Here is a 26,868-nt window from a genome sequence, read left to right on the forward strand (position 1 = left end):
AGGTAGGTCTATGACATGGTATGCATGTAGTAGCCACGTAATAATAGTAATATGTCTATGCTATAGGCCTATGTGTGGTGTTCTATGCATAATAGGAATGTGTGTATGATGTATACATATATTTTGTTTGTTTAATTCATTTTCAGTATATAAATCTTCAGGGATCTGTATAAAATAATGAATGTAAAAAGGTGTAATAAGCAGCTTCAGCACACTTCTCCACCTTTTCGGTCAGCATAAGCTTGATTTGATTTGTCACTGCTTCAAAAGTAATACCGTGTTATTATTTATTTTCAAATGTAGGCCTATTTGAGTTACAAGTACAAGTTGAGCATGACCGAAATAAAATGAACTAAACTAAACCAAACAAAAACAATATCACTGCAAAACTATGAATCCTCAGAATAATAAAATGGGCGTAACTTGTAGCAGGGGGCGTACCTGTGCATGCCGTCTAAAATTGTGTGGAAGGACCAGGAAGGACGGACGGACTGGAGCCTCGCCCCGCAGAGAAGATACGACCGAGAGCCTGTGATCTGTCCTGGGCTGGGACTAAACTGGGAGGATCCCCCCACTTGCAGTGAGTACTTAACGTCACTTTCTAGCTGATGTTAAGTGCTTTTATCCAATGTATGTCTATCTATGTCCTCTTCTAAGTGGGTTTATAACATGTTAATTCCCTTTCCTCGCAGGACATGTTCTGGTTACTTCCAGTCCTGGCTGTTTGTTGTTTTTCCGTCGGTGAGTAGCTCAGCCCGCCCCCAGTCTAGGCTACGTTCACACAGCCACCTATGTTCACACAGCACAGGGCACCCAAGCATTGCCTACGCCTTGCCTTTACCCACGCTTTTAAATAGGCGTCATTTTGGTACACAGGGCGCCTCAGCGTGAACCTTGCGTGTACCCACGCCTTGCCTGACCTGCAACGATTTTTTGTTCTATTTTCAAGCCGACTAGGCGCGTGAAGGCAGACTTCTTCTGTCAAGCCATGAAGGAAAAACGCGACAATATCCGTGGGAAATGGCAAAGTCAACTGAATTTCAAAATAAAATGGTGTTACTACAACAATGTTGAGCAGAGAGAGAGAGAGAGAGAGAGAGAGAGAGAGTGATTGACGGGTAGCCTGGGTAAACCCAGCCCCCAGTGACCTGCTCTCAGACAGACCCTGCTCACTAGTCGAGCAGGTCTGAGAGCAGGTCACGTGGGGGCTGGGTTTACCCAGGCTAATTGACGGGTGGCTATAACCATGGACCTATTATAAGATAAGTGAGGGGGGCTCCTTTTTCTAAGCTTTGTCTTGGGGGAGGCCCACATTCTCAGACTCTTTCAAAACCCAATGGATAAACCCAAAAATGCACGGGTGTTCAAGGTGAGAAGTGAAAACAAGGCTGTTTTTCTTAGTTCCTGAAAAGTTGCTATTTTGGAGAAACACAGAAAGTTGTGTGAAAAAGTTAAATTTTCATAACAATACAAATGAGGATACCTTTTCATCAATTAAATACTGCTCAGTAAAGAATACATGATTTCTAAAAGGGGTTTTCTGTATACTGATTAAGTTTGAAAGTGCCAAAGTACAGAGGAGTGAAGCACCTTGTCTTATTCTGACCGACTGGCATGAAGTTATCTCTTGATTAAATAAAAAAATAAAATGCAAAATGTATTGTTTCCTTCAACTACTAGGCTATTACATTGATATTATTATTACAAAATAATTCACGTTACTTGTAAATCTTTCCTGTGGTATCAAATTTAAAGCACATGGTTTGCAGATATGTTCTATGGCTGCAAATTCTAAAACACACATTTCTACAGTTTCTTCATTTTTGTGTTCTCAAATGTTTTGGGTCTGATTTTACTTATTGTAATATTCACCAGATCTGTCTTCTCTTCACTTGTGTCCTTTCTTTTCAAGGTTCATATGCACTGCTGATAAAGGAGGAATGCTATGGTGGAAATTTCAGGTTGCCGTCTGATATGGAAGCAGGCGGCCACCCTATATCTATCGGAAAGATGTTCTTCACTCCAACTAACCCCACAGGTCCCAAGAAGCTAGTGATGGAAGATGGACAGGTGAGTGACAATTAGAGATCCCATTCCACTGAGGCGAACCAGGTCTCAATTTAATTGCCGCCAATTACAGGATAGAATTGTACTGTCGACCCTGAGTGGATGTTTGTCTTATCTACATATTCAGGTGAAGGACCCGCGCTACAGGAAGACATATTCTGCAGTTTTTCTGCACGATGTGACGGAGAGAGATGAAGGCATTTTTTCAATGTTATACTTCGAGCATGTGGATTTTGAAGTCTACAAACTGAAAGTTTTAGGTGAGAGCATTGTAATGTCACATTTAAAGGCACTGCTGTTATAGTGGTGGACTGTTACACCTAAATACTTTTCATGTCAATTTCTTCTTCAATACAATCAGCCAAAGAGTGTGTGTGTGTGTGTGTGTGTGTGTGTGTGTGTGTGTGTGTGTGTGTGTATAAAATATGTTTTTCTATACATGCTTTTTTAGATTGTTCTGACAAGGATGACAAGAAATATGGGGACAGGTACTCTTTCAGATTTTCCAAAGACGCAGACTTCCTGGAATTCACTCCCTTGCATAGCCTCGATCAGCCAAGGATCCTGTGGAATCGCACCGACCCTCAAGCCAGTAGGGGAGGCACGGGCAGGGTGGACCGCAATCACTGGTTGATGACGGAAGTCACCCAGGCAGACAACGGACACTATAACTTCAGAAAGAAAGACAACGAGTTGGTAACCAGGAAGAAGCTCACTGTAACAGGTGACGATGTCAACGTAGAGTTGTAGAAATCGCCACTGTTTTATTACGTACAGCCTAAGCCTTTTAGTATTGGGAAACGTTCAGTTCATACCCCTGTCAGTCTCTTGTTCTAATGCAACCTACTCTTTATCATATACAGAGAACACTGAATCATATGAGAGACTGGTGGACGAGAACCTACATATCACTTTCGCTCTGGACGCCAAGTTGTGCACCGTGACCTTTACTTCCAGTAAAGGTCACGGTGTAAACAGTACGGAGTTGGAACCCATAGAGGTGATGAAAGCAGGGCAACTGATGATATATATGAACGAGTGGACACCAGGAAAGGAGTTATTTCCAGGAAGAATTCATACAGAGCCACCACCTATTGAAATCTCTTGGGGTTTGGGGCTTAAAATAGATCACCTAAAGGTCTCAGACTCTGGCCGCTTTGACGTCCGAGATCAGGACGGCAACCTGGCCCTCGTCGTCGATCTGAAAGTAAATGGTGAGTAATCCTGTGTGTGTGTGTGGGGGGGGGGGGTTCTGAAACAACTCATCACTCAAAGTTTCAAATCAACACAAACCACTTACATCTCTGTGCTCTTACAGAACCTGCTCCTCCATATTTGCTCTATATTGGTATTGGTGTTGGCGCTCTCTTGGCCGTGGTCGCCTGCTGGTGCTGCGTGAGGAGGTGTAAGAAGAGCCCCCCTAAAAGGGAGAGCTCTGTTCCTCAGACTGCAGCAGCGCCCGCTGTGTATTACCATGATGTAGGTATCTCACCCAAAGGGCTTTCTGACACTCGTATCGGGGTAGCTGGCAATGTTTTGGGGTTTAAGACAACTATCTGTTTTCATATCGTGCCGCTTTTTCTCATTTCTACATCCTTGGTCTTGCAGGACGCCAGTCAACCTTCAGGTCAGAGGTACTCGACTCCCCCGTATGTTCCAGGCCCGAGTTACTCGACTCCCCCATATGTTCCAGGCCCGAGTTACTCGACTCCCCCGTATGTTCCAGGCCCGAGTTACTCGACTCCCCCATATGCTCCAGCGTACACTCAGGAGCTCACTCCCCTTCCTGCTATGGAACCTGAAGCCAGGTCCCTGGAGCCACCGGTAGGTGTTGCATTTTTATCCATGTGAACTCACCTAAACGTGAAACATACACATACACTTAACTCTTAACTAAAGTATTATTTTTGATCATATTCACTAATCTTTCAAGACCCCCAGAATATTTTGTTCTATGAATATGTAAACAGTAAATATATCAAAAGAAAGAACAGAGCTTATGTTCGTATACACAAAAATCACATTTATTCTTCATTCTTATTTTCATTCTTTTTTTTATCAGCACTTGATGTTTGTCATTTTCATAAATAAATAAATAAAATTTGGACAAAATGCTGTCATTTTCAAGTGGATCGTGAAACGAATCCAATGCCTGGCTGTAGTCTCTTGAGGGAAGATACTGTCTGGTGTTCCCCCGAAATCTGGAGAAAATGTGTATCAGCGCCCTCTACGGCCACACATTTAGATGGTCACAGATTTCGGTGTAACACTGGCGTCTAGAGGAGAGATCAAACCCGCTGCCTGAGATGAGAGGTGGTGGCCGACCTCTCATTTGAGCCGTGCAGGCGACTGATTCCTTGTGCTTCACAAAGGGTCTGTCATCTGGAGCTCATCCATCGGCTGAAATGTTTGAGAGGCCGCTCTACTATCATCGAGTCCGCGTTCCTGTGGACGAGTGAGCACGATCGGGTGGTTTAACTTTGCCGATACCAGCACTTTGACCAACAAGCCTATCTATCCTCTCCATCTGGTTTCTGGCAGACCTTCTTCTTCACTTGTTTTTTTGGACCTGGAAGTGCTGTACTATTTCACAAGAGCCGTAACAGCATCCCCTACTGTATAACAGTGAAAACATGGATTGGCGCATACCTTGTCAATGGCGGGCATGTGTTGTGTCATAAATGACGGAAGTTCTCGTCAATGGCGGGGAAAGTTGCATGAAATGTAAAGGCACCATTGTCTCCTGGCATAAGCATTAAAACAAAGTTATAAAAAATTGCTCATTTCTCAAGTATTTTGTGGGTTCAGCGAAATCCCAAGCAGACTCGTTTAATCTTTCTTGTTCTCTGCGTTCTCCAGGTTCCAGCTTCAGGAGGCCCGCCAGCCGCTCCATCCTTCTCTCTGGGCTCTGAACCGCAGTTTGACCTGAAGGGCCTGAGCTTTCCCTCTGCTCCCCCCCTCAGCTCAGACTCCACTAACTCTCATGTCTACAACTCAGACAAACTCAACTTAAAATTTTAGGGAGGATGCTGGAAAATTCATTTGCTACAGAATTTAGCAATTTTGGTCCCTGTGTGACTTGGCACCGAGCCCCGACTAATACCAAGACCAGAATCAATTCAACTCTATTCTGAGGAATGAGACTAAAATAGTCTGCAGATTTTTGTTTTTGTTTAAAAATATCAAAATATTACATAAAATATAGAGACTAGACCAGCGGTTCCCAACCTTTTCCAACTCAGGACCCACTTGAAAATCTAGAAACTTTTCGTGGTCCACCTCCAACCCCATAAAAAACATGGAGCCCAAATTATGTGTTCTCAGAGCACTTTTTATTTCATTGTTACAGTTTTCAAGGAGCTCTCCACATTTATGTATTTTTCTTTCTTCCTCAAATTATTTGGGATCCCACTTGCAATACCTCCGCGGACCACCAGATGGCTGCATCACACAGGGAATCGCTGGACTGGACTTCTATGGACTCATTCCCATAATGCCTCACCTCTCACCCATTGACTTGTATACTGTATTTGGACATAGTCTACCGTTGTTTTTTGGACTCCCATGTTGAAGCACGTCCATGTGGCCTGTCGCCATCTTGGGATCCTTGTGTGCACCTCACACAAGACAGCACAAGATGAGGGTTTTCCCAGAGCTGTAGCTCCGCCTGCTATTGGTCCGTGATCTGCAAGCTGTGCTATCACTGGACAGGCAACCTGTACATGATTGTTGTGTATTTCCTTTGTGTTTGGAACACACACTCTACCTTTGGATTGTACCACTCACATCCTTGTATCCATCCATCTTCCATCCTTCATCGACACCAAATAAATGGTTAAATGGCCTTAGGATCCTCATGTAGTCAGAGGCTCTCTGATCCAGGCATTTTCACAACACTTAAGCATACAATAAGCATTTACAGTTTTTCATGGTCCTCTGAGCCGGAAAGAGCCTCTGTCTGGATAATGGCTCCAAGGGCCAAACCATAGACCACATGGTACCTCCAAGATCAAGATTACCATACTGGGCTGTACCGCCCTGATTGACCTGTTGAGGCAAGTTGAGTTATTGGGAGGAGTTGAACAATATGAGATAATTGACCTGTTGAGGCAAGAAAAGGCAGAGTTTTTGGCAAGTCTAGAACAATGTGAGAGGAGAGCACTGAAGCATGCAGCTCTCCAGGGCCAGAGTTCAAGTGTTCTACAGCATTTCAGTCTTCTGGTTCCCCTTCCTGCTGGCCAGCCGCCATACCGGGTGGCCCTGCCTATGCCGCTGCCTAAAATGCTTCCTGACTGTATCTAGAAGGTTCAAATTTAGAGTGAGTCAGTATGATCTAAGAGGAATTTGCATGTTTAAAAATACAAAGATTAGAACAAATGCAAATCAAAGATTTATATCAGTTAAATTAGTTAATTTGTGGAATATTTTTTGAAGGTGATTAACAAAGATAAAACTCAGGTATGAACACTATTGTGTGTTTGGGTATATTTATGTACTATACTGATATGTATGGTACAAAATGCCTCTACATGGATCAAGTGAGTTTGACGTGCAACAATTTACTTTTGATTTTTAATCTTTATTTGAAATCGGACCGTTTTCATGGTGTTCTGACTGATTGGAGCAAGCTTAATATAATAATATAGATTGCTTTTATTCTGAAAAATCGTGACAGGAAGTAAGAAATTCCTGCTCAGAAATTCCTGCTCATTTGACGCTGGCCAGTGGACGGACGGAGAAAAGAAGAGTAGCCTGGAGACGATCTGAGCTCGAACTGGGAGGAAAAACATATTGCAGTGAGTCGTTAACGTTACTTCTGACCACTTTATTTTTATTTTACTTTTTAGCTGATGTCCAATGCTTTTATCCGAATACGTCCTCTTCTAAGCATAGATCATAACATATCCGTTCGCTTCCTTGCAGGACATGTTCTGGTTACTCCCACTCCTGGCTGTTTGTTGTTTCTCCGTCGGTAAGTAAACCCAGTTTTAAATCACGCAGTCCGGCAGCGGCAGGGGCAATGCAACCACTAGACATACACGTAGAGTTCGCGAAAGGTTTGAAGGTAGCAAATGAACGAACAACGTATTTCCCCCTCTCCCCGCTACACTCGCTGCTGCGCCCGCCGTGTGCAGCGCTGAGCGCCGTTGAGTTCGCAGTGTCTACCAGTGGTGCCTGCTAGCAAAGGCATCTTCGGGAAGCATTTTTCCACTTTTAACTAACATCACGTTTGTACAGCTATATCAATAATAACTATTCTAACAAACACTCAAGGCTCCTACATGTGTAATATGAGATGGTTTTCACTATGAGTTAACCATTTTGGGCCACGCACGGATGCATTGCGCAAATGTTTCAAAAACAAATTGAGCAAAGTCTTCCTACAAATGGAGCAGTGGCGTAGCTAGAAATGAAATTGCAGGTGGGCGGGCCTGAATAAATTAAAGTGGATGGGCCACATTATTGACGTAATTGATATGATTAGAATCAGCTTTATTGGCCAAGTATGTAGACATACAGGGAATTTGACTCTGGTATGTTGCTCTTAATTTACCCCGCTAGCCGGGCGCTTCTGGCTCATACGAGCGCATTAGCGCCCGGCGAACGTCACGCATTTTCCCATTTTACACTGTGACATTTTCACGTCTAGGTCTAAATGCCGGCTCCTACCTGAGTCTTCACGTGAAGTGAAGACGCTATCCGATGTAAAACATCCTCTTCTTTTAATGACACCTAGTTGTTGCATCCAAATTGTTGCATAAAATCCACTTTTCTGTCTCTCAAAAACCGAAAAGCATTTATCTGGAGCACCTCGAGCAACCCGGAAGTCGTTGTTCCGGGTTGCTTCAGATCAGAGAAGAAGAAGAAGCGGTGCGCCAGATAAATGCTTTTCGGTTTTTGATTTCAATAGAATCAAGGAATATTGTTGTTTACTTTTTCTATGTTTTTTTAGTTTGTACTGAGAAGGAATACAAGTACTATGGGGACGAGTACTCTTTCAGAATTTCCAGAGACACAGACTTCCTGGAATTCACTCCGTTGCACAGCCTCGATCAGCCAAGGATCCTGTGGAATCGCACCGACCCTCAAGCCAGTAGGGGAGGCGGGGGGCAGGTGGACCGTAATCTCTGGAAGATGATGTATGTCACCCAGGCAGACAACGGCTACTATAACTTAAGAAGAAAAGACAACACACTAGCAACCAGGAAGAAGCTCACAGTAGCAGGTAACGATATAAGCTTAGAGTTGTAGAAATCGTATATATATTATATAATAAATACGGTAATAATAATTCTGTGTATCGGAATACGTTCAGTTCATACCCCTGTCAGTCTTGTTCTAATGCAACCTACTCTTTATCATATACAGAGACCATTCAATCATATGAGAAACTGGTGGACGAGAGCCTATCCATCAAATTTGATCTGGACATCTACTTGTGCACCGTGACCTTTACTCGCGGTTCGGAGAAGAAACCCATAGAGGTGATAAAAGCAGGGAGAGAGTCTGTTGATTATTATGTGTTTGCAAGGAGATTTCGGATGCAGCCATCCTCCACTTTGGATTTTATAATTGATCCCCTAAAGGTCTCAGACTCTGGCCGCTTTGAGGTCCGAGACCAGAAAGGCAACTTAGCCCTCGTTGTCGAGCTGGAGGTGCTCGGTGAGTAATGCTGAGGTCTACCTTGCGGGGGGGGGGGGGGGGGGGGGGGGGGGGGGGGGGGTCTTCAACAACTCGATGTTTCAAATCACCATATACCACTTACATCTCTAATCAATGCTCTTGCAGACCCTGCTCCTCCTCAGTGGGTCTATATTGCTATGGGTGGCGGCGCTCTCTTGGCCGTGGTCGCCTGCTGCTGCTGCGTGAGGAGGTGCTGCTGTAAGAAGAGCTCCTCTAAAAGGGACACCTCTGCTTCTCAGACTGCAGCAGCACCCACTGTGCATTACCATGATGTAGGTATCTCACCCACGGGGCTTTCTGACACTCGTATCGGGGTCGCACATCTCTACCTTGCAATATTTTTGGGGCCTAAAGGAACAGTTCACCCAAAAATGAAAATTCTGTCAGCATCTACGGGCCCTCATGCCAGTTGAAACAGGTGAAGTTTGTCCATATAACACACTTCGAGGTTGCCAGCACAACTCGACAGAAATCCAGTCACCATTGACTTACAGTACACTACAATTCAGTCAGTGGGGACTGGTTTTCTCTCCAGTCGTGCTGGCAGCTATCCTGTATGTTATTATGGACACACTTCACCTGTGTTTCAACTGGCATGAGGGTGGGTAGAATTTTCATTTTCGAGTGAACTGTTACTTTTAAGGCGACTGTTTTATTGTGCCAATTTTTCTCATTTGATCATCAAGGTTTCCGTTAATTCCGTAATTGCCAGACTTTTCCCGTTATAATTATTCAAAGTCCGACAAATTAAAATCTGACGGTAACCAGGGTGGGAATTTCATCATTTTAGGGGCAAGGCCATCTGGCCTTCGGTGTGCAATTGCTCTATTGACATTGTGAAGGGCGATTTTTCTGAAACGTGTGTTAAAATGATTCAATTACACATCCTTTACATAGAGCAGGCTACATTAAACTAAGACCACTGATGCTTTTAAAGCAGTAGCAGGGCACTGCCAAGGTGGCCTTAGGGATCTCAGGGCATCACGGCCAGAGGGAGGGGCAACAGAGGCCATGGCCTCCATGTAATTCCCACCCTGATGGTCACTAAGCACGGTGAAAATAATCCCCTCTCAGCCCAATTTGAGTTGTAATAAAATAGGCAAAAAAATACATTTTCACACAGCTCCTTCTATTAAATAGCCTAACAAATATTTTTATCTGTAGGTTACTACAGTGTAGTATAGGCTACTGTATGTTATGCAATGACCGAAACAACAAGCCATAGCCTACTGTCATTCACAATTAGGATGCACACGGAATGCATGTGTCTGGGTCAGTCACCAGCTCTCAACAGGTGGAGACTGTGGCTATACTGCGCCTGCATAACGACATGCATAGAGAAAGAGAGAGAGATGAGACATGAATCAAACCTTAAAAAGTATTTTCTTAAACCAAGTGGGTCAAACGTTATTGTCAGTGATGACGATAGCGTTAATTGAAAGCAGACTACAGACTGCTTCTCACTGCCGGAGTACGATTGCCCCCCCTCCTGCCTCCCCTGCTGGTCAGCTTTCACATTACAAAAGGTCTTCCGTGCTCGGGAACGGAACGGAACAATTGCGTCATCAACTACGTCTGGAGTGTATCCTCGCCCGTGTGTTGTCTACGTGGTTCGGTATGGTTGGTGTTCACATTCGCAAGTGTTCTGTCCCCGGGCATGCCAAAGTGTTTCCCAGACCACATTTTCAAGTGGACCATGTCACGGTTCGCTGTTTCCAGACACGGAACGCAACGTTCACACTCATCAAACGAACCACACCTGGGGTCAATTTGGGGACAAGTGTGCTCGGTTCCGCTCCCGGGTCCCCAGTGAGAAAGCACCCTGAGACTCAGCATGCAAGGCAGCGTGTATCAAACGCTGTGCGGCATGGATAAATTAATTAAAAGGATAGTTCAACCTTTTGGGAGATCCGCCTATTTGCCATATTGCCGACAGTAAATGGATAATGTGGATGCTTTTATTGTCATTGTGCGTTCCCTACACAGAGGTACAGCCCTCACTGCTACTTAGCGCTACAATGGTAGTGAGTGACCGGTACAGCTGCCTACTCCTGTTCAGTCACCCAAAATGCACATTGCAACAGCGCCAGAAACACTCACATGTACATGTTGTGAATCGTGTACTCACCACGCAATGAAATAAGAATCCAAAATTACTGGAAACGGTCATTTTCTGAATGAATCCACACACCAAGATCTAACAAAGATTAACCGAACTGAAGTGACTTCCTCGTTTACCATGAGGCGCTGTATATAGCGCATGTTCTGCACGCTGTGTACAGCGCATTGTTAAAACGTGCAATAAAATTGCATGTAAGGACCTCACCCAACTGCACAAAGGCAGAGCCACAAAGAAGGCCCAGTCAATCCTTGCCGACCCTAGCCTGCTGCTATTGGCCTTTTAAATAACATGTAATGCTGTTGTTTCTTCTTGTGTGTAAACGGTAGATTTTTGAGCCCCTCGTGGATAAAAACTTTTACCTTGACCTTGACTTGCAGGACGGCCGTCAACCTTCAGGCCCGAGTAACTCGACTACCCCTCCCCCATATGTTCCAACGTACACTTATGAGCCCACTCCCCTCCGTCCTAGGGAACCTGAATCCAGGTCCCTGGAGCCACCGGTAGGTGTTGTCTTTTTTTCACCTAAACCTGAAGGATGCACAACCTCCTTAAATGCATGAAATGTAAAGGCACCAATCTCCCATGTCATAAGCATTAAAACTAAGTAATAAGAAATTACTCATTTCCCATTTTTTTCTGTTCTGTGTTCTCCAGGCTCCTGCTTCAGGAGGTGCGCCAGCCGCTCCATCCTTCTCTCTGGGCTCGGACTGTCTCTCCTCGAACCCCGAACCGCAATTTAACCTGGGCTCAGACTGTCTCTCCTCAAACCCTGAACCGCAATTTGAGGTGAAGGGCCTACGCTTTCCCTCTGCTCTCGGCTCAGACTCCACTAACTGTGATGTCTACACCTCAGACAAACTCAACTTCCTTTAGGGAGCATGCTGGAAAATTAATTTGCAACAGAATTGAATTCGGTGGTTGCTGTGTAAGTTGGCACACAGTCAATTAGTCTCTCGATTGGATTAACCCATTGATACCTGATGCAGCATTTGCGTGTATATCCCTCATTTGTGTGTGTATCCCTTTAAGACCGCGCGGTCTTAAAGGGATACACACAAATGCTGCATCAGGTATCAATGGGTTAATACACATGCAAAAAATGATCAAACAAAACTTGAAGCCAGCGCAGTATTGATGTAATTAGTTCCCTTTAAAATGTTAATATATATTTTTTTATTTTATTCTGCTCAACTTCACATACAATCCTCATGACTCAATAGCATCAGTTGGTGCTGTGGTTTAGGGAATCACCAGATGCCCCACAATACGATATTATCACGACACTTAAGTCACGATACGATAGTATTGCGATATTGTGATATGCTAGTATTGCGATATATTGAGTATTGCGATATATTGTGATTTATTACCTTTTTTTTTTACCTGCAAACTGTCCCCAAAGGAAAAAACTTTGTCAACATCGGTTTTATCTAATGAAATAAAGTATCTAGTCTGTTCATCTCACTTCAATAATTTTTATTGCAGCAAAATGGGATTCTCAAGCATACAGACTTACCAACACTGCCATAAAAGCGTCGTAAATGTTGCATGCACTTGACAATTTGTATAATAAAATATGATACTTGGCATTCATGCAATATGATATATTGCCATTCAAAATGTTGCGATGCTGTATCGATTCCCCACCACCACACTCTTACTGTGGTTGTTGTTGAGACCAAACCAGTCGAGACTACCACTAATACCAAGGCCAGAACCAATTTAAATCTATTCCTGTAATGAGACTAACATAGTGTGCAGATTTTTTATTTTATTTCTCTCTCCTCTTTCTCACTGTCTTTCTCTCACTCGCTCGCTCTATATGGAAATATATGCCATAAATGTATCTTGTACTCAGAATCTATCATGAATACGCATAGTAGCCAATTTCTTGCTGCCAAGGAAATCAAGGGCAAGAGACAGATTAAGGAATAGAATAACAACTAAAAGAGAGATGGCATAGGTCACAGGGGTTTTCAAAACCTGACACTGCGGGCCTCCTTCAGCCCTCGGACAATGCCTGGAATATCCCCCTTCACTCAATTCCTAGATGCCTATGGCATTATGATTATTTTATTTGATCCCATATAGACACTCAATAATTGAGCCAAGACAGCCTGATATTGCTGTTTGACTTCAGACCGCATCCATGTTTCTTGATAACTAATGTAATAATGAATGTAATATTTTTCACTTCCATTCAATGAGCCTCCCCTGAAACTGTCTGGAGGACAGTTTCCCCCCTGAGGAGGCACGCCTGCCAGTTTGAAAACCTCTGTCATAGGAAATTAGGGAGAAGACCCAAGACTGATCTAGACTGAGAACAACAGCGGCACTGTTTTCTATAATGACCTCCGAGACAAGACTGATCTAGACTGAGAACAGCAACACTGTTTTCTATAATGACCTCCGCCAACGGATTTTGCCGGAGGCCATGTTTCCCCCCGTTTGTCTGTCTGTCTTTTGTCAGCAGCATATCTCGAGAAGTTGTCAACAGATTTTCTGTTTTTCAGAAACATTTTCAGAGAGTTGTGGAGTGACGAGTTTAACATAAACTAGGCTGAAAATAAGATCCAGGTTTCTCCTTTAAACCTATTTATTTATGTCGATGCTTTAAACCCACAGGGAACAACATGCTGCTATCAGCTATATACTGTAAAACCACTTTTTCAGGTTGTGATTGATAATGTATTTGTATGTGTTATTTTAAAACACTATTGTGCCTTCAGCTTCTTCAGGGTGTTAAATGTGTGTGTGATATTTTGAATTTGCATTGTAAAAAATAAGATCAATATCTGGAAACTGTTAAACTGTGTGTATCTCAGCACTTATGTCATATCCCAAAAAATGTATGCAAATATGAATCAAACACATTTCCTAATATGCAATATTAATAAAGTTGTTTTAATCAAGGTTGTGCTCACTTGTATCCTGTACAATCTATAAATGTAATCTGCGCTATGGTCATGTAACAGCACAAAACTTTGTTGAAAGGTTGGTGGAGGTATGCACTCTACTGAGTGCCCTCTACATGTAGTTTGAAATTGTTTTTAAACCCACAGGGAACAATGTAGTTTGAAATTGTTTTTAAACCCACAGGGAACAATGTGCTATCCTCAGCTATATAAAACCACTTTTGCAGGTTGTTATTGATATGTATTTTTATGTTGCAGTTGTACAGGTTGAATGAGGAGGACTGAAATAAACTAAAAAAGTACATGGCAAAACTATGAATCATCAGAAGAATATTTTAGTGATGGTATTAGGCAGGGGCGGAGCGACCCTATCAGCCCAGAGGGGGCGAAGCTCTTAGGGGGGCCCCATCAAAAAAAAGATTTTTTTTTTTTTTTTTTTTTTTTTTTTTTGAAGGCCAGGCCAGGCCGCAGGGCCGGTTCCAGAACAAGATGACTAGGGGTGCATCCTAGATAGGAAGGGGTGCAGATGCCCGGCCGAAGGCCGGGCCCACTCGGGTGGCCGGCCAAAGGCCGGCCGGCCGAAAAATTTGACATGTTATTTTACTAAAAATAATGCATTTGACCATCATTTCAAGTAGAATGATACCACCCAAGCAAGAATATTTCAAGTGTTTCAAGTGCTTTACTGAAATATTTGGACCATATAATGATAATACAATTATCTCAACCTTAAAAGGTTACATATAGGTGCCAAAAAGCCATAAAATCACATCAAAGAACAAAGAAAAACAACAACTATAATTCAAGTTTAAACAGTAAGTGTGCAGCTGTAGCATTTATACATTTTTTTACTTTTCAACTGAGCATGCAGACAAATAAGGGTGCAATGCATGCTTTTGCACCCCCGTAGAACCGGGCCTGCCAGGCCGCGAAGAAAAATGTGCCTTTTTTGCATGTTTGAATCGGTTTTAGCCATATTTAGTGGAATATCTCATTTTAAACACACCAATGTTATTGTCTATTGATTGAATTCCTCTCAGACTCACACCACTGACTTTATTAAATAAAGTCATTTTAAGTCACAACTGTAAAATAGCTGATAGCCCCTATATCCGAAAACACAATTTGTCACTCACTGAGCCAAGTAATATTATGTCCAAGAAAGACTACAGTGAAGCCACTTTACAGACAAGCTTGTTCTGAAGAAGAAAAAATAAAAACACAGGTTGCCAGCCAGGTGGCCTGGCCTGCAAAAAAAAAAAAAAAAAAAAAAATTTTTTTTTTGATGGGCCCCCCTGACGAGTGGGCCCTGGGGCGACCGCCCCCTTGCCCCCCCTCTGGCTCCGCTACTGGTATTAGGAGATTAAACGCATACAGTAGGCCAGGCCAATGGTTCTGAAAGTGGGTTCAGAGGGCCCCCATGGGTCCTTGAGAGGGTTCCAGGGGGTCCCCAGGAAAAAGGTGAAACATTTATTTTCACTACAATTACATCCATAAGTAACAAACACAATGTCAGAATGTATGACTATTTTGGTTGTGGCTCATGGGTTTCATGCATTATGCAATACAACATCTAATAGCAATACTCTTATCAGATGGGAGACCCTGAGACAAAATCTTATCATTGGGGGGTTTGTAGTCTAATTTGTGTCAGTTTAGGGGTCCTTGACCTGAAAACGTTTGAAAACCACTGCAGTAGGCACTGGGCAGGCTACATTTATTACCACAGACACGTGATGTTTCGGTAGGGGGCATAGTGAGATCTCAAGATCTCGCGCGAATCCAGCTGCCTTGCAAGGTTATATTATGGGTTAGACCAGGACAGGATGGATGCCTACCCAGTATTTGCTAGCGGAGCGGAACATAGAGAGAGCCTAATGTAAAAGACGATCTGTCCTGGGAGTGTAAACGCAAACTGGCCGCAACTGGGAGGCAAAACCTAGTCTCTCTCCCCCCTTCGCAGTGAGTACCTATATCTTAATTACTTCATACCAATTTTTTTCCGTCCTTATCCAAGTCCTCTTCTAACAAGTAATGTTAGGGTTAGGCCAGTTATAACATGTTGTTCCCTTTCCTTGCAGGACATGTTCTGGTTAACGTTACTTCCACTCCTGGCTGTTTGTTGTTTCTCCGTCGGTGAGTAAAGTGAACCCAGTCTTCCTATTCCTAACCAGTCAGACAGGTCTGACAGACGTGTAGATTTAATCATGTTTGCCATTTTTAGTTGTAACGTTAGGAGTGATAGTGAAACATTGAGTAGCCTACTTTAGACACACGAGCCAGGCTAGATGTTTATTTTTAACACAACTACCTTATTCTTTATGCAACAGTTTGAACTGAATTTGTTTGCCACCATAATGCACAATAGGCGCTGCGGATTTGAGCAACAAGACAGACTGTCTGAGCACCCTGCCTGTCTTGCCCGCCTCCTCATATTAATGTGCATTCCTATAATCCTAAATACACAATAGTCTCTTAAAACAGATGCTTGGCTCTCGCAATTTTCAAATGCTTCCACCTAAACTGTCGCAGAATGTAGAAGAGACAGTCTGGCTTGAGAGACTAAATACATAAACAACGAGTTTGCCAAAAGTTTGACCGAGCTAAAACGGGACAGATGACATGCTGACACTGACATGCAACTGTGTGTGTGTGTGTGTGTGTCTGCGCGTGTGCATGTGCGTGTGCGTGTGTGGTGTGTGTGGTGTGGTGTGGTGTGTGTGTGTGTGTGTGTGTGTGTGTGTGTGTGTGTGTGTGTGTGTGTGTGTGTGTGTGTGTGTGTGTGTGTGTGTGTCTTTATCTGACTATCTGGCCCATAATCGACCCATGCCTAGTCCACACAGCCTCAGACTTTGAAAACCCCTGCCTATCATATATAGGCGTATATAATTATTTTTCTTTCTATGTCATACATCTGTTTAACTCAACTGCACAATTAATTTGTGTATAACAGCTCATTCCATCCTTGTATTTATTTGTATATAATGCATATTTACTTTATTCTAGGCTACGTATTAAGCAACACATTAAGGAACCAGCAATAATGTTTCACTGCACATTGTACTTGTATTATGGAGTAGGGCCTACTCAGTAGGCTTTGTGACAAATAAACTTTGATTTGGTCTATTGTTATTAAGCCATCTGGTTGCTCATAATCGAGCTCTGTCGAAATTTTTAAATCAAGACTGAAAACCCACCTTTTTTCACTGCATTTTACATTTTAAAACACCCTTTTATTATGGCAGTTTTTTTTAATGTGGCTTTTTATTAGTTTTTTCTATTATTTGTATTCGAACACCCCTTTTAACTCGATGTTTTTAATGTGGCTCTTATATTGTTTGTTTTGTTTTTTAAACATCCTTTTAACGTCAATATTTTTAATGCATTGTTTGTTATACTTTGTCCTATGCTTTCTTTTAATTGTAAAGTGTGCTTTATGGTGATTTTGCACTTTAAATACAAATTTATTGAAAATTGATTGATTTTTGTATTAATTAAACAATTCATTAATAAAATTAACAAATTAGGCTATTTGTTCCCCGGACTCCAGTTAGAGAACATCCAGTCAATTCATCCATAGGCCTACATCAGTGATGATGATGATCATCAGTGATGATGATGATGATATGATTGTGTACTGAGTACTGACAATAAAGTTCAGTTCAGTTTATTTATACAGGAAAATATTAAAAGTGACATTACAAGTGTTGCAATTAAAACTGGTCTGACTCAGTTAAAAACTGGTTTTCAGCAGGTTCCTGTTCTGCAGCACATAGCTGTAGAACAAAACACAAACATAATTTATGCACAGCAAACAGTCATACATACAGCAGCATAAACAATTAGAAGAAGCCGGAGTGCGATGGTACTGGATATGAATGTGAGTTGGATCAATGGTTGTTGCAGGTGTATTCTTGAATCAGATGTTGTTTGTAGGCCTGTTTGAAATGTGAGATGGAGGTTATTGCTCTAATGTGATAAGGGACCTCATTTCAGATTTTGGTGTATGTGAAAACAATGATCTCAGTCCAAAATTATTTTTGTAGGCCAGTACTGAGTGCATGTCAGATTGATCTGCCAATGCGTTCCTGACTTGTGTTGTCTTGGAAGCAGAGCCGTGTGAGTGTTGGAGAAAGAAGAGTTATTTCTAATCAAAAAGTAAAATTGAATGGCGAGGTCTTTTGTGTAGTTCTACAATGGTGAGTCCAGGGTGGGAGGTTACCATGGATTTTATAAGCTCTATATTGTATAGTCTTGCTATAGGTTGTTAGGTTCTGTGATTTCCTTTGTTGTGAGGGACCAGATTGTGAGACAATAGGATATTGTTGAGAGAAAAATTGCATGTAAACAAGTATTTGAAACAGTGTGGGTGAGAAATGGTCTAATCTTGCTATAAATATAATTTCTGATTGGCCTTCTTGGTTATTTATTCGATTTGATTTACTTACTCAAAATCACCACCTGGTGGCGAAAGCCATGCAGCACATTCACAAACATCAACTGCATGAAGTACTATCAATTATGAACACTGCAGCCTAGAAATCATATTATACCAGTAGATTTGCAGTAACATAACAGTAACAGAATGTTGTCCCAGACAGTGCAATTGACAAACGATTGGTACATTTGATCAATAACATGAAATTTAAAAAACGATTGTTTAATGTAATTCCTATTTTCACCTTGTCACCTTCATTTGCAGAATTTTGAAATAAGTCTGTATTTTTTTTGCTTCCAGTCCATTCGTTATTTTTTGAAATACAGGTCATCTATTAATTTTGATAAATGTTAGGCTATAATTTGTAATTACATTTCATTGAGCATTTACACACACGCATGTGCACGCACATGTGTGTGTGTGCGCACACACACACACACACACACACACACACACACACACACACACACACACACACACACACACACACCAGGTGGCACACATGTGAGCACACATGTGAACACACACACACACACACACACACACACACACACACACACACACACAAATGCATTTAGTTTTGCAGGCAGTCACTGTTCATGAACATGGCACCAAAGAGAAAAGCCACTTTACCAGTGCGCCACAGCAACGCAGTTCACAGGAGAGGGCGACCATCTCCCCAATAGCATTCATGTTTAACCCAGATACCAGCAGCAGGGCTCCCAAGCAGACAGTGACAGAGCGGAATTTTTTAATTAAGTAATTAGAGCCCACTAAATATCCAATTACTGATTGCATGCTCCAACTGGTATCAGCACTAGTGTAAACAAATGGCTGAAGAAGAACCCAAACATACTTTCTGTGCTTTCTGTTGTCTGATGCGATATATACAGTCAATGGATGTGATACATTTATTTTGAGGCTTATGAGAGTACTAGGCATCTCGCGCACTACTACGCACGCTCGATGCCTATAGCTCAGCTGCTGTGTAGCCTCATCTGCCCTATAGTGTTGCTCACTAAATGTTATTGCATCAGTAGTCTCACTGGTCAGCCTCCCCTCCCTTCTGGGAGAGGAGTCTGGCAGTGCTGGTCACCATTCTGGAATGGCGATGGGCGGCGCTTAGCGGCAGTGCCCTTGGAAAATAGTTTTCAACAACAATCCAACTTGCCATTTTCAGCGTGTAACAACGAGCTAGTGTGTAGGTTTCTGCCGTTAGCTTGCTAGCTAGTTAGCGTTGTTGTTTTCATCAATTAGATACTGCTCAGTAAAGAATAGAAGTTTGATAGTGCCAAAGTACAGAGGAGTGAAGCGTCTCACCCTGACCGATTGGCATGAAGTCATCTGTAAATCAAGTAAAAAATAAAATGACACATGCTAAATGTATTGTATTCTTCAACTACTATTACATTTGTTTACAATTTACGACAAGTCACATGTTGTGAATCTTTCCTGTGGTATCAAATTTAAAACACAGATATGTTCTGTGGCTACAAATTTTAACACACGTTTCTACAGTTTCTCAAATGTTTTGGGTCTGATTTTACTTGTAACTCACCAGAGCTGTCTCCTCTTCACTTGTATCTTTTCTTTTCAAGGTTCATATGCAATGGAGACAAAGACGAAATGCTATGGCAAAAATGTCGATATACCGGCTAACATCAATTCACCGATGATCAGAAAGCTGTACTTCACTCCAACTAACCCCAGAGGTCCCAGGAAACTAATAATGGCAAACAAAGAGGTGCGTTACAATTAGATCCCATTCAAATCAGGGCGAACCAGATCTCGATTGAATTGCCGCAGATTACAGGAGAGAATTGTAATCTACTGTCGACCCTGAGTGGATGTGTTTGTGTCATCTACATATTCAGGTGAAGGACCCGCGCTACACGTTGTCAAATTCTACGATCAATTCTAGAATGTCTGTGCGTGATGTGACGGAGAGAGATGATGGCATTTTTTCACTCTCAGTAAGTGATTATAATGATGATGAGGATGTTAATGATACATGGATGGTAACGGACCTCTTCGAACTTAAAGTTATAGGTGAGAGCATTGTAATGCACATTTAAAGGTACTCCTGTTATAGTGGTGGACTATTACACCTAAATACTTTTGATCCAAATTTCTTCTTCAATAGAATCAGCCACTATTGTTTTTTTCTTATTCTATACATGATTTATTTTAGATTGTTCTGACAAGGACTCCAAGGACTATGGGGACAGCTACTCTTTCCTCATTCTCAGAGACACAGATATCGTGGAATTCACTCCCATGCACAGCCTTGCTCAGCGAAGGATCCTGTGGAATCGCACCAACCCTGAAGCCAGTAGTGCAGTAGCCAGGGTGAAGATCGCCGGTATTGGCTGGACTCTGATGGACGTTACCCAGGCAGACAACGGCTACTATAACTTAAGAAGAAAAGACAACACGCTGGTAGCCAGGAAGAAGCTCACAGTAACAGGTAAACGATGTATTAAGCTTAGAGTTCTAGAAATGGCCACAATTTTGTTGTTGTTGAATTCTGTGTATTTTGGGGTACGTTCAGTTCATAACCCCTGTCAGTCTAATGCAACCTACCCTTTATCATACACAGAGAACACTAAATCATATGTGAAACGGGTGGACGAGAAACTAATCGTACAATTTCCTCTGGACACCGAATTGTGCACCGTGACCTTCACTCCCACTCCCACTTCGAAGAGGAAACCCATACTGGTGATAGAAGCAGGGAGACGGTCTCTTGATTCTGTGTTTGCAGAGAGAATTCGGATGCGATCAGCATCCTTGACATCCACGTTGGATATTACAATTGGTCCCCTAAAGGGCTCAGAGTCCGGCCTCTTTGAGGTCCGAGACCAGAACGGCAACTTGGCCCTCGTTATCCACTTGGCCGTGGTTGGTGATGATGGTGAGTAATGCTGAAGGGAGGGGTCCGAACAACCCATCGCTCAATGTTTCAAATCAACATAAATACAATTCTGTGCTCTTACAGACTCCGACAGACTTCCATTGTTCCATAGCGGGGGCTATATTGCTATTGCCATCGGTGCTATCTTCACGGTGGTCATCTGCTGGTTCTGCACGAGGAGGTGCTGCTGTAAGAAGAGCTCCTCTAAAAGGGACATGTCTGTTCCTCAGACTGCAGCAGCGCCCGCTCGGTATTACCATGATGTAGGTATCTCACCCAAGGGGTTTTCTGACACTCGTATTGGGGTCACACATCTCCAGTTGGCAATATTTTGGGGCTTAAGGCACCAATCTGTTTTCATATTGTGACACTTTCTCTCATTTCAACATCCTCTGTCAACTTTCAGGACACCAGTCAACCTTCAGGCCCGAGTCACTCGACTCCCCCATATGTTCCAGGCCCGAGTTACTCGACTCCCCCATATGTTCCAACATACACTCAGGAGCCCACTCCCCTCCCTGCTATGGAACCTGAATCCAGGTCCCTGGAGCCACTGGTAGGTGTTGCATTTTTATCCATGTCAACCATGTAAACGCACCAATCTCTCATGTCATAAACATTCAAACAAAGTAATAAGAAATGGCTAATTTCTGAATTGTTTTTTGGTCTGGCGAAATCCCAAGCAGACTCATTTAATCTTTCCTGTTCTCTGCATTCTCCAGGTTCCAGCTTCAGGAGGCCCGCCAGCCACTCCATCCTTCTCTCTGGGCTCTGACTGCCTCTCCTCGAACCCTGAACCGCAGTTTGACCTGAAGGGCCTGAGCTTTCCCTCTGCTCTCGGCTCAGACTCCACTAACTCTCATGTCTACACCTCAGACAAACTCAACTTCCTTTAGGGAGCATGCTGGAAAATTGATTTGCAACAGAATTTAATTCGGTGGTCGCTGTGTAAGCTGGCACACAGCTAATCAGATTCTCAATTGGATTAATACACACACACGAAAATGAGATGTGATCAAACAAAACTTGAAGCCAGTGCAGTATTGATTTAATTAGCGCCTTTTGCTATATATATATGGTAGCCCATTTTGTGCTGCCAAGGAAATCAAGGACAAGAGGCAAATTAAGGAATAGAATAAAGACTAAAAGGGAGGCGTAGTAAATTAGAGAGAAGACCCAAATCAGAGACCAAGATGGGACTGGTCTAGACTCTAGACCAGTCCCGTCTTGGTCTCTGGTTTGGGTTAGGGTTAACTCTAGAGAACAGCAGCACTGTTTTCTATAATGACCTTATGAACAGATTTGTACAAAACTTTGTAGAAAAGTAGGTCACGGGCCAACTTAAACGTATTACATTTCCACGCCCACTGGCCAAAGGGGGTGTGCCAATGGGCGTGACCAATCACAAAAAGGTCCGTAACTTCCAAGCGGATTCACGCAACACCACAAAGCTTTCTAGAAAGGTTGCCGGAGATATGCACTCTACGTTCACTCTAGTTTGATATTGTTTTGAAAACCACAGGGAACAACATGCTATCCTCAGCTAGATATAAAACCACTTTTGCAGGTTGTGATTGTTGATAGGATATGTTTTTTTTATGTTGTTTTAAAACACTATCGTTGTACAAGTTGAGGATGACCAAAATAAATAAAACGATACTAAACAAGTATCACAGCAAAACTATAAATCATCATACAATGTAATGTAATGTAATGTACAATGTAAGCATATTATAGTGATGGTATTGGGAGATTAAACACATAGGCCACAGTAGTAGGCCAGTGGTTCTCAAAGTGAGGAATAATTAGTACAATGACACTAATGTGTATTTTTAAATGTACACAAAGTAAATGAGTAAATTTAGATTTTTGTTTTAGGGCGCCCAAACTGGTGGCTTGCGCCAATTGAATTAGACAATAGGTGTAGACAATCAAATTGTAATGATCCCCATCGTCACATTAGTTCAGAATTATCAGCTTCATTTGACACTGCTGAGACTGCACCTTTCACTGTGATGCTATTTTCATTGTTGATTATATTTTATTGCTATTCTATAGTTTTTTGCCCGTTTGCCTTATTTGACTTGTCTACTGTTTGCCTCATTTACCGTACGTATATAATATTGTGACTACTGTATGTGCCTACTGTACTTGTACTATGTCTTGTAATGGTCCCTAGCATAAGACAAAAATAAATATACAATAAATATCTTGAATCTTAAATCCATAGCTAAATGGATGTATCTCATTGTGATATTACTGCTGCTAGCATCTATAGTATGTCTGGCAAAGGAGAGAATCACCAAATTTAGTATCCAGCTGGCAGCATCTGAACGAGCTGTTCCGTATGAAAGACAGGGAGGGACACCTTAGGTAACACTCAATGTGCTAGATGTGTGAAATGTATTGAGGTACATAATTAAAATATAAAACTTAGGCAAATTAAACGCAAATTAGAGCTTAGATTGGACCCCCCAAAAAAACAAGTCTGACCCGAGCCCGTGCACCTTCTGTCTGAGCCCGGCCCTGCCCATCCCATTGGCGGCCTTTATGGGCCCAAACCAGAAGTTTTCTTAGTAAGTGTTGGCTGTTTATCTCAACTAAATCTGTTTTTTGTTCAGTCTCATGAACGAACAGTCCCTTAACGTGATATCTCGGGAACGCCTTGAGGGAATTTCTTCAAATTTGGCTCAAACATTCACTTAAGTTTTGGTTGTCAAAGGTCAAAGTTCAAGGTCACTGTGACCTCACATCCATCCTTCCATCAAGGAAGGGGGCGGGGAAAGGGACTGTAGCTAGGGATAGGAAGGCCATAGAGAGTTGGGGTTCCAGGGGTGGCTAGAGGAGTGGCTACATGTATGTGAGTGGTGGGAGGGTACGGTTAGGGATAGTTACCATGTTCCATGTTGAAAACGATTAGCTGTGTTAAGTTACCCCCCCAAACATTGCCTAAAGTGCCATAAGACTGAATGGCCACACCACTGCGCCACGGACTTCAAGGTAGTTGTGCTTGTATGAGTCTGGACAGACATGGATATATTATTGACTACAACTTGACTTGTTGGTGGAGGCATACAACCGCAAGGTGGTTATTTCTAGTCAGCTGTTTAAAACATGTCTCCTATGGTCCCCTATGGTAAAAAGTGAAGTGAATCCAGCCTCTGTGAGACTTCTCTATCCGCTGTGTCTCTCCCCTCATTAACTATGCGCTGTTTTGAGGCGGCGGGACCTCTGATAAGACGATATGGTAGAATAGATCCATCTTTGGTGCAGTTTAATGTTTTCTGGACATTTTTCCATACTATGCAACTATGCTACAGATGGTTTGGTCTTCTGCATTCAGTTGTAAAATGGGAAAATGGTTACTCTGTGATGTCACAGAATCACGGAAGTCAAAACTGCTCAGAGGCATTGTTTCTTGGCACGGCTGGTGTGGATTTGTCTGGGGTCCAGTGTGTTTTGAGACTTCCATCATGTTTATCAGTCCAAGTCCTTTATAATCAAAGAGGCAATGGAAATCCTGTTTTACACAGAATGCGACCTTTAACTAACCCTAAAATATTAAATAATCTATGAATTAATACTTAGTTAACATGAAAACCATCAGCAAATTATTACTAGACACATTAGTTAACTGTTTAACCCTTATTTTACCCTTATTGTAAAATGTTACCATCAAACAACAATAGATAGCTACATATTCCTTCACTCTCCTTGCCCTGCTGGGTAATAGTTACACTAGGGTATATATAGAAACATTTGGAGCACACTACATCAGAGAGGATTTAGAAGTGGGTAGCCTCTACCGTATAGTAGGTATACTGTGTTAGCCTGGGTAAACCCAGCCGCCACGTGACCTGCTCTCAGACCTGCTCTCAGTAAGCAGGGTAAGCCTGAGAGCAGGTCACTGGGGGCTGGGTTTACCCAGGCTAATACTGTGTATATCCTGCACTACACCACTGGTCTTAAGCCCAAAGTGTATTGGCAGAGTTAGGGTTAGGCAGGTGCAGTATGGCACACTGGGGACTGAACATGAGTCACTCTGGTTGATACAGACTTTCCCTGCCACTCTGCCGCCTAGCCTATATCTGGACTCATTAAATATGGAGAGAGCAGCCTGCCTACAAAAGACTATAATATGGTCTGAGTGGTCACTGGAACAGTTCATTTGCCCGCTTTCACATTGCGACAAATTAAATTTGGACTGATTTCTATGTTGTTATTATGTCCCCCGGACCCTGCCACCATGCTAGATGGTTTGACATGATGTCATCATGGTGGCGTGTGTGTGTCTGTGTCTGTGTGTCTGTGTAGGCACATTCTTGTGAACACAATAACTCAAGAACAACACAAGATTGAAAGTTCCTCGTTACACCATTGATCATCTCACTATAGATTTTCAGAACACCTCACTGCTGCTTATAAATTTGCATATTAATCAGGGGGGGATTTCTACTAACTGATGTTACTAAATGTTTTACGATACAGAGTTCATATTAACCACCCACGTGTTATGAGAGGTATGTTGACATAGAAATTATTGCTTGATGTGACAGAGAGAGATGAAGGGATTTTTTTCAATCTCACACGATGATTATGATGTTGATATGATGATGGTATTTGACCTCTTCAAACTGAAAGTTCTAGGGGTAACGCTTTAGAATACAGCCCGCAAATAACCATGTAACTACAGGGTAACAAGACTGTACTTATAGTGTAACTACAGGGTAACAAGACTGTACTTATAGTGTAACTACAGGGTAACAAGACTGTACTTATAGTGTAACTACAGGGTAACAAGACTGTGCTTATAGTGTAACTACAGGGTAACAAGACTGTACTTATAGTGTAACTACAGGGTAACAAGACTGTACTTATAGTGTAACTACGGGTAACAAGACTGTGCTTATAGTGTAACTACAGGGTAACAAGACTGTACTTATAGTGTAACTACAGGGTAACAAGACTGTGCTTATAGTGTAACTACAGGGTAACAAGACTGTACTTATAGTGTAACTACAGGGTAACAAGACTGTACTTATAGTGTAACTACAGGGTAACAAGACTGTACTTATAGTGTAACTACAGGGTAACAAGACTGTGCTTATAGTGTAACTACAGGGTAACAAGACTGTACTTATAGTGTAACTACAGGGTAACAAGACTGTACTTATAGTGTAACTACAGGGTAACAAGACTGTGCTTATAGTGTAACTACAGGGTAACAAGACTGTACTTATAGTGTAACTACAGGGTAACAAGACTGTACTTATAGTGTAACTACGGGTAACAAGACTGTACTTATAGTGTAACTACAGGGTAACAAGACTGTACTTATAGTGTAACTACAGGGTAACAAGACTGTGCTTATAGTGTAACTACAGGGTAACAAGACTGTACTTATAGTGTAACTACAGGGTAACAAGACTGTACTTATAGTGTAACTACAGGGTAACAAGACTGTACTTATAGTGTAACTACAGGGTAACAAGACTGTGCTTATAGTGTAACTACAGGGTAACAAGACTGTACTTATAGTGTAACTACAGGGTAACAAGACTGTGCTTATAGTGTAACTACAGGGTAACAAGACTGTGCTTATAGTGTAACTACAGGGTAACAAGACTGTACTTATAGTGTAACTACAGGGTAACAAGACTGTACTTATAGTGTAACTACAGGGTAACAAGACTGTACTTATAGTGTAACTACAGGGTAACAAGACTGT

At 42.3% G+C, this 26,868-nt stretch overlaps 3 protein-coding genes across 7 annotated transcripts; all 3 read left to right on the forward strand.

The window, feature by feature from the left end:
• Positions 1 to 503: 503 nt before the first annotated feature.
• LOC310790695 (uncharacterized protein) lies at positions 504 to 5,905 on the forward strand. 3 transcript variants are annotated; one of them, XM_083652429.1, is made up of 10 exons: positions 504 to 580; positions 693 to 741; positions 1,913 to 2,070; positions 2,195 to 2,327; positions 2,519 to 2,791; positions 2,931 to 3,281; positions 3,386 to 3,546; positions 3,676 to 3,701; positions 3,735 to 3,891; positions 4,927 to 5,905. In XM_083652429.1, the coding sequence occupies exons 2-10, from the start codon at positions 696 to 698 to the stop codon at positions 5,086 to 5,088; spliced, it is 1,467 nt and encodes a 488-aa protein (XP_083508555.1). In that variant the 5' UTR covers positions 504 to 580; positions 693 to 695; the 3' UTR covers positions 5,089 to 5,905. The 3 variants fall into 3 exon arrangements, with proteins under 3 accessions (XP_083508555.1, XP_083508553.1, XP_083508554.1); XM_083652427.1 differs by having other exon boundaries at positions 3,676 to 3,891; XM_083652428.1 differs by lacking the exon at positions 693 to 741 and having other exon boundaries at positions 519 to 630; positions 3,676 to 3,891.
• An 888-nt stretch (positions 5,906 to 6,793) lies between these two features.
• LOC310789753 (uncharacterized protein) lies at positions 6,794 to 13,769 on the forward strand. Of its 2 annotated transcripts, XM_083651420.1 has the most exons (8): positions 6,801 to 6,863; positions 6,991 to 7,039; positions 7,718 to 7,772; positions 8,021 to 8,293; positions 8,437 to 8,730; positions 8,857 to 9,023; positions 11,251 to 11,373; positions 11,528 to 13,769. In XM_083651420.1, exons 4-8 carry the CDS (start codon positions 8,203 to 8,205, stop codon positions 11,744 to 11,746), a joined length of 894 nt encoding a protein of 297 aa, XP_083507546.1. In that variant the 5' UTR covers positions 6,801 to 6,863; positions 6,991 to 7,039; positions 7,718 to 7,772; positions 8,021 to 8,202; the 3' UTR covers positions 11,747 to 13,769. The 2 variants fall into 2 exon arrangements, with proteins under 2 accessions (XP_083507545.1, XP_083507546.1); XM_083651419.1 differs by lacking the exon at positions 7,718 to 7,772 and having other exon boundaries at positions 6,794 to 6,863.
• Positions 13,770 to 15,614: 1,845 nt separating this feature from the next.
• LOC310789902 (uncharacterized protein) lies at positions 15,615 to 22,314 on the forward strand. 2 transcript variants are annotated; one of them, XM_083651610.1, is made up of 9 exons: positions 15,615 to 15,750; positions 15,870 to 15,924; positions 19,825 to 19,970; positions 20,101 to 20,275; positions 20,418 to 20,693; positions 20,826 to 21,140; positions 21,225 to 21,403; positions 21,547 to 21,696; positions 21,863 to 22,314. In XM_083651610.1, exons 2-9 carry the CDS (start codon positions 15,873 to 15,875, stop codon positions 22,034 to 22,036), a joined length of 1,467 nt encoding a protein of 488 aa, XP_083507736.1. In that variant the 5' UTR covers positions 15,615 to 15,750; positions 15,870 to 15,872; the 3' UTR covers positions 22,037 to 22,314. The 2 variants fall into 2 exon arrangements, with proteins under 2 accessions (XP_083507736.1, XP_083507737.1); XM_083651611.1 differs by having other exon boundaries at positions 21,253 to 21,403.
• Positions 22,315 to 26,868: the final 4,554 nt, after the last annotated feature.

Source organism: Poromitra crassiceps (assembly GCF_964638095.1).
Source record: "Poromitra crassiceps genome assembly, chromosome: 15".
NCBI lineage: Eukaryota > Metazoa > Chordata > Actinopteri > Beryciformes > Melamphaidae > Poromitra > Poromitra crassiceps.

Coding starts and splice junctions, on each gene's coding strand:
- LOC310789753 (XM_083651419.1), top strand. CDS start 6,994: ATGTTCTGGTTACTCCCACTCCTGGCTGTTTGTTGTTTCTCCGTCG. Junction 8,294..8,436: donor GAAGAAGCTCACAGTAGCAG/GTAACGATATAA, acceptor TATCATATACAG/AGACCATTCAATCATATGAG. Junction 11,374..11,527: donor CCAGGTCCCTGGAGCCACCG/GTAGGTGTTGTC, acceptor TGTGTTCTCCAG/GCTCCTGCTTCAGGAGGTGC.
- LOC310789902 (XM_083651610.1), top strand. CDS start 15,873: ATGTTCTGGTTAACGTTACTTCCACTCCTGGCTGTTTGTTGTTTCTCC. Junction 20,276..20,417: donor CTTCGAACTTAAAGTTATAG/GTGAGAGCATTG, acceptor GATTTATTTTAG/ATTGTTCTGACAAGGACTCC. Junction 21,141..21,224: donor GGCCGTGGTTGGTGATGATG/GTGAGTAATGCT, acceptor GTGCTCTTACAG/ACTCCGACAGACTTCCATTG.
- LOC310790695 (XM_083652427.1), top strand. CDS start 696: ATGTTCTGGTTACTTCCAGTCCTGGCTGTTTGTTGTTTTTCCGTCG. Junction 742..1,912: donor TGTTTGTTGTTTTTCCGTCG/GTGAGTAGCTCA, acceptor TTTCTTTTCAAG/GTTCATATGCACTGCTGATA. Junction 2,071..2,194: donor TAGTGATGGAAGATGGACAG/GTGAGTGACAAT, acceptor CTACATATTCAG/GTGAAGGACCCGCGCTACAG.